Consider the following 6454-nt stretch of genomic DNA (forward strand, 5'->3'; position numbering starts at 1 on the left):
AGCTCATTGGTCTGAAAAGCGAGGTGTGCTCTGATTGGCCAGCTATCCAATGGGTTGTGATTGGCCGAATACCTCAAGTGTGAGACGAAAAAGTTACGCCCCTCACCACATTGTGATGATGCCCTGTCCGGCCGGAGCGATGATTCAAAAACATGAAAACCCATTATAAACGAGGCACTCGTTGCATCCAGTGGGGAAAGGAAAAATTGAAATCGCATCATATGACCCCTTTAAAAGAAAAAATCATTTTCTGATACAACAGGATGTGTCAAACCGGACGTGTCAGTAAGCTCTTCACTGATTGGCTTACGTGAAAATGCATCATGCTAATTCTCCGCTCGAGTTAAAAATGTTTGAACTTGTGTGGAAGATGCGATTAAGGTGTATATCGCACGTTTGCGGCAATCACATCATCCAATTTGCGTGATTCGAGTCGCCCGGTGCGAACTCACGCCTATTCACGTCTTTAAATTGACTTTGTATGTAATCTACTCACATGAATAATTAAATTAGTGCTGTCAAACGATTAATCATGATTAATTGCATCCAAAGTAAACGTTTTTGTTTACATGATATGTATGTGTGTACTATGTCTATGTATTATGTATATATAAATACATGCATGTATATATTTAAGAAAAATATGTTATGTTTATATATAAAATATATTTATAATATAATATAAATTATATGAATATAAATATATACATGTAAATACATGTACATATTTTCAAAATATACGCTGTATGTGTGTGTATTTATTTATACATAATAAATATACACAGTACACACATATATCATGTAAACAAATCTTTAATTTTGGATGCGATTAATCGCGCTTAATCGTTTGACAGCACTAAATTAAATTCACTTTTGGTGTGAACACGTTAGTGATTGTTATAGGGTTGTGAAAAGACTTTCAACCAGCATAACAAAAAATGTTTTCAACCAAATCACCTACAGTAACCCGCTTTGAAATAAATTAAAAGAAACATAAACTGAACTCAGTGTGAACAAACAAGTGTATCCATAACAAAGATTGCATCAGTCTCTCAGTATGTATTTTTAATAATGGTAAAATGGTTTAATATTTACGAATTAGATTATGTACTCATCCATGTTGTTATAAGCGTAGTGTACTTACGGAGAGACTCCGCCCAGACTGTTCTGATTGGTTGTGGTTTTTGATAGATTTTTTTCACGTCACATAACCGTGACGCATCTTTTGTGATCAGACAAATTGCTTGTCGCTGAAATCTTATCGCATCACACTGGTTAGGACACGGTGTAAGCGGTAAAGTAGACCAGACATTATGCTGATAACCGAAAGTTTCTCTCTGCTAGCCTAGCATTTGTGTCCTCTGAAAGAGATGGAGTTAACACAGTACATAACCCTGTTACATGACTAACATTGCTTTGGTGACCCCAGCAAGCTCATCCACATGGGAACATCCAACAGCATTGCCATTACCGGATACCCGCTGCGACTGTTCATCAGATCAAGCATTTCTGAGATTTGTTATGCACTTTGAAGAATTTATGCAGCCTCAAACACAATGCTAGTGAAACAGCAAATATTAGCTTACATAGAAGGAGATGTCTGCTTTTGCTTTGGGAAAAACAAGAGAAGAAAAGAAATACAAGAATACAAGATGAACGAAAAGAGTTGAATCAGAATGTCTCTAAATAGAACAAAAAATGCTTGGGGGGAGGATTCGTCCTTCCTGACCACTCACCCCAAAAAATACAAACACACGCAAACTCAAAAACACACACACACACACTCTCTCTCACACACGCACATAAAAAAAGCACCATTTCTTATATCTTAACTGACAGGATAGAATGCATTCATGCATGCCAAGCCACAAAATGCAAAGTCTGAAAATATTCCTCGTTGATTTCATAATTGTTCAAGACATAGTGAATAAAAAGATGCTGGCATTAAATCTGGAGGATGATTAATGATGTAACAGAATAATGTGGTACTGCTAATATGAAGTGTGCAGTGGTTCTCTTACGTAACTTCAGGAGACTTGCATTAAGCATTCAGAGGCAGTCATGCTAAGTTACAGCACATTCATCTTAGTAAAGGTGGCAGATGGAATAAGAAACGGTGGAGGAGAAATCAATCACTCACAATAAACAATTATTTGCACCAACAACCCTGTGATCAAATCAGCATGATTAACCATGTTTATTGCATTATGATTTAAGTTTATAATTTAAACCTGTTCAGCCTAACTTTTTTAGGTGCTATTCACTGCCCCAAGAAAAAACACTAGCCTATTATGTGTCCAAAATTTATGATGTGCTTTTTTATTAGTGAGAAACCAGTAAAATGTATACGCATTAAGTGGAATTATTAACAATTAAGACAATTTAAACATGCTAAATTAAACCTCTGTTCAGTTCTCAGGGCAGTGAGATATCAAAGGAGAAGTATGTAATTTCTGCACCACTAGCTTTGTGGAATTGCAAAGATGATTGTTTCCAAACAGGTTTCCCATGTCATCTGTTATTGGTTGCCCCAAACACACACCACTGGTTGATTAAATAAAAAATAAATTAAAATGTATTTTCAAATAAATGCATCCTTGGTGAGTATTAATCTTCTTCCAAAGGGAAAAAAAAACTTGAATGTAAAATTGGATATCTTTTTGGGGGGCTTATATTTTACCCAATCTGCTGCCTTATAGGGATAGTTCATCCAAAAATTATGTTATCATTTTGGGTTTGAGATCATTCAGCCAATCAGTTGTCAGCACATCAGGATCCCATTTTTTTATTTTTATTTTTATTTTTTTTGCGGCTCTGGAGTGCTACCACACATTTATAGCTCAGGTTACTGCCTTAAAATATCTCTCAAATTTCAGCAGAAGTCATGTATTTCCGCATCGTTTACATTAAGAGTTCGAACACTAAAAATATTACACACATCCCCCTTAACAATTTTCACTCACACACACACACACACACACACACACACACACACACACACACACACACACACATCTTTGCACACAATGGGTCGTCCAGGAAAGTTACTCTCAAGTCAAGTCATGGTCATTCACTGGTGCCTGTATGAAGGGCATGCATTGGGCATTGTCTCAAATGCTGCTTCACCTCATCTGGACATGTCTTTGGTTTCTTTTGCTGCCAGTTAACTGCTTTAAGAAAGCAATATATAAAGATACATGTATGTTGCATAACTTAAGATCATTTAAGGGACAGATTTGCGATAGGTGGAGCAGCTTTTAGAGGACAAATCTCCAACCGTACCCTTTCAACATGCATGTTAGTGAGGATTGGTGTGTTGGTGTCTCTCAGTAAGCTAGGATGAAGTTTAAGTTCATAACCAAATGCACATCCACTTCTAAAGGGACATTCCTTCTACTCGTTTGTGTGTACTCCCCATCCCGCCGGTGTTCATGTGGCATGTCAAACTGGTAGAATGCGAGCCCTCCCCAAACCAACCCCAAACTAGCTCCTCAAGCAACCTCAGCACCCCTGCAGCTTGCAAGACTCAAGAAGAAGCCAAAGAGTTCATTCCCAGCCAGTTTTCATAGCCCAGTTCCCCTGCCCTGGTCTGAGCTTACACCAGGCGGTCAGAGAGGGGTGCTGCAAGCCATGTCACACCTACCGTGAGAAGACAGGTCCAGCACAGTCAAGATACACGGAGCACATATCAGACACAAAGCGGGAAGGATAGAGAGATGAAGAAATGGAGAGAGAGGGAGAGATTGAACTCACAGAAGACAGAATCAAGCAGAGGAAATCAAGTAACACTTAATGGACATGTATCAAAAATGACACATTTTAAATAAACACGTTATGTTATTGGCTAATACAAACATCAAATTTAGCCAAAGAAATCTGAGAAGCAAATAACAGAGGCACATTTGAGGCACTTTTATTGTACAGTACGGGAGACTGAGGGCAACTGTAACCCATTAAATGTCTTAAATCGTACATTTTTTAAAAATAAAATTGAATCATGACATCGTCAGTTAACAACAGTTATTATTATTATTATTATAAAATTATATTTTTTATATATTATAATATAATATAATATTATTATATAATTATATATGTATTATATAATATATATTAGTAATAACAATAATAATAATAATAAAATTGTATAATTGAACAAAAATTGAATATTTAAAATATGTTTTTAGCATAGCATCTAAATATTTAATTTTAATAATTTTGTTGTGTTTTTGTCATTTTTATTAGGTATTGTTAAAATATGGCTACATAATTTTTTAGTTATCACTTCAGTTGTAGTTTTGTTTCTTTTAGTAAAAATATGAACATGAAAAATGTTGCTTCTGCAACTAGCTAAAATCAGTAATTGTTTTTATAGTTAGTGTTTATTTTATTTCAAGTAACAAAAACTTTTTTTTATTTTAGCTTTAGTTAACTATAATAAGCCTGATTTGAGATGGTATAACTATATTTAGATTTATAATTAATAGTGAGCACTGAGCAGTTACCGATTTTGGACTTTATCAATATGAATAGTCAGTTAAAATACTGTACTTTTTACATTTTTTACATTTTTGTACCAAATGAAATGCTTTAGGCATTTTTTTGACTATTATTTTATATATTTGTATTTATATTAACAGTGATATGAATATTTAATTCGATATCAATTCTAGTCATTCTCATTATAAGCCTATTAAAGAGTTACTTTTGCCACATATACAGTAAATGGCACTTATACTGTACAAAAATCTAGCAGATAAATATGCAGTACACAGTAGGTTACGAACGGAAAAAAATATGTTACAATAACCCCTGGTCTCCCATAAATAATAAGCCTGTCTTGATGGTGCTTATGCACATCTAAGTTTTTCTGAGAGTTTTTTTATACAGAAAATTATATATTATATGACAGGCAAAACTTTAATGATTCCCAAAGGGAAATTAACTTGTCACAAGCAAACATACAGCACACAGCGGGATCTGACACAACACGGCAAATACAGCAAAACTCTTGAGCTATTCAGCTATTATACTTCCAGCACAGATAAAAAAGATTTAGTGCTGCTGTGCATTCGCTGGAAAATGTGTCATTTTTAACACAAAAGCACAAGAGATTAACAGCACATACATTCTTTTGGAAACCGAATTATACGAACACGGCAAATGAAATGACGTGGCGGGAAATCTTTCATGTAGCTTTCCTGCTTTACAGGCAGCAAATGACGTACAACACTGAATATTTTATATTCCATGAATATTAAATGGCTAAAAAATCTTTCCAAAATACCAACCATCCATTTGCTTGACCTAGAAGCTATATTAAGGATATGTGAGGTAGTAACACAGCCATTTTTTAAAACAGACCGTTGCTGAGTTGTTCAAATTTGAGCTGTTGAATTGCATTGTTAAAGGCATTAAACAAGTGAAAGATTCAGATTAGATATGTATCGAACCATATTAAACTCATTAGCAGCAGACGGAAATTAGCAAGTGGAAAAACATTAATCTTTCTGTCTCTTCATACGGTTTTAAAGGAATAGTTCACCCAAAATGTAAATTTAGACATCATTTATTAACTCTCAAGTCATTCTGTTGTGAGACATAAAAGGAGATGTTTAGAAACATGTTCAAGCTGCACATGTATGACATTATTATCAGAATTTTTATATCATTTTGGAGCTTGCCATCTACTTTCGTTTTATCTAAAAGAACAGCTTGTACATTTTTTTCAATACATCTAATTTTGTGTCATGAAAGAAAGAGATACAGAGCCGAAACATCAGAATGAGTAAGTATGATATAAATATTTCATTTTGACGTGAACTATCCCTTTAAGGGTGAAGAGTGCTGGTGTCGGGTGGTCATACCTCTCCTCCCTTCATGTTCTTCATTCCCATGTCTCCCTTGCCTTTCTTTCCCTTCTTGCCTTTTTTCTTCTTAAGGCAGGTCTTTTTAACGATGCAAAAGCAGCACGTGAGAATGAGGACCACGGCTACGATCGCGATGGCGATGATGGCCCATGGAGGCACTAAAAGTGAGAGAAGGAGAAATATGGAGGAACAGAGGCTGGAAATACAAATCCAGATTTATCAGGGTCATTAAGAGAGCGGTGTTTGTCTTCACCATTACCTTCATCAATACAGAACAGGACTAAAGTTTGTTACAAGTTTATGTACACTCATACTCACTGCTTGTATGAGTGTATGCAACTGCAAAGCCATAGCTTTAGGCATATTCTAGACAATGAAAGTTTAGAATTAGGCTTAATAGTAGACTAAACGCTGGTTGATGAGAAGAGGCTTAGTGGACCAAAATTTTATTAGTCTGTTAGTCACAGAAAAAAAAAAACCTGATTGTTAATGGCTGGTCCTTGAGGTAATTACCAGGGGCAATTCTAGGATTTCCATATTAGGGGGGCTCAATCCACAATGAGAGTATGATAAAAAAAAAAAAC

General features: G+C 35.3%; 1 protein-coding gene across 2 annotated transcripts in view; it reads right to left on the bottom strand.

The window, feature by feature from the left end:
* LOC107697019 (synaptotagmin-2-like) overlaps positions 1 to 6454 on the bottom strand; it is a 30841-nt gene that overhangs the window by 9233 nt on the left and 15154 nt on the right. Inside the window, exon 4 of one of the 2 annotated variants that reach the window (XM_016497636.1) lies at positions 5868 to 6028. In XM_016497636.1, the coding sequence (XP_016353122.1) occupies positions 5868 to 6028 (161 nt within the window). Of the gene's footprint in view, positions 1 to 3643; positions 3790 to 5867; positions 6029 to 6454 lie in introns of those variants that run through there. The other variant, XM_016497637.1, reaches the window with a different exon arrangement.

This window comes from Sinocyclocheilus anshuiensis, unplaced genomic scaffold (genome assembly GCF_001515605.1).
Source record: "Sinocyclocheilus anshuiensis isolate Anshui unplaced genomic scaffold, SAMN03320099.WGS_v1.1 scaffold130, whole genome shotgun sequence".
NCBI lineage: Eukaryota > Metazoa > Chordata > Actinopteri > Cypriniformes > Cyprinidae > Sinocyclocheilus > Sinocyclocheilus anshuiensis.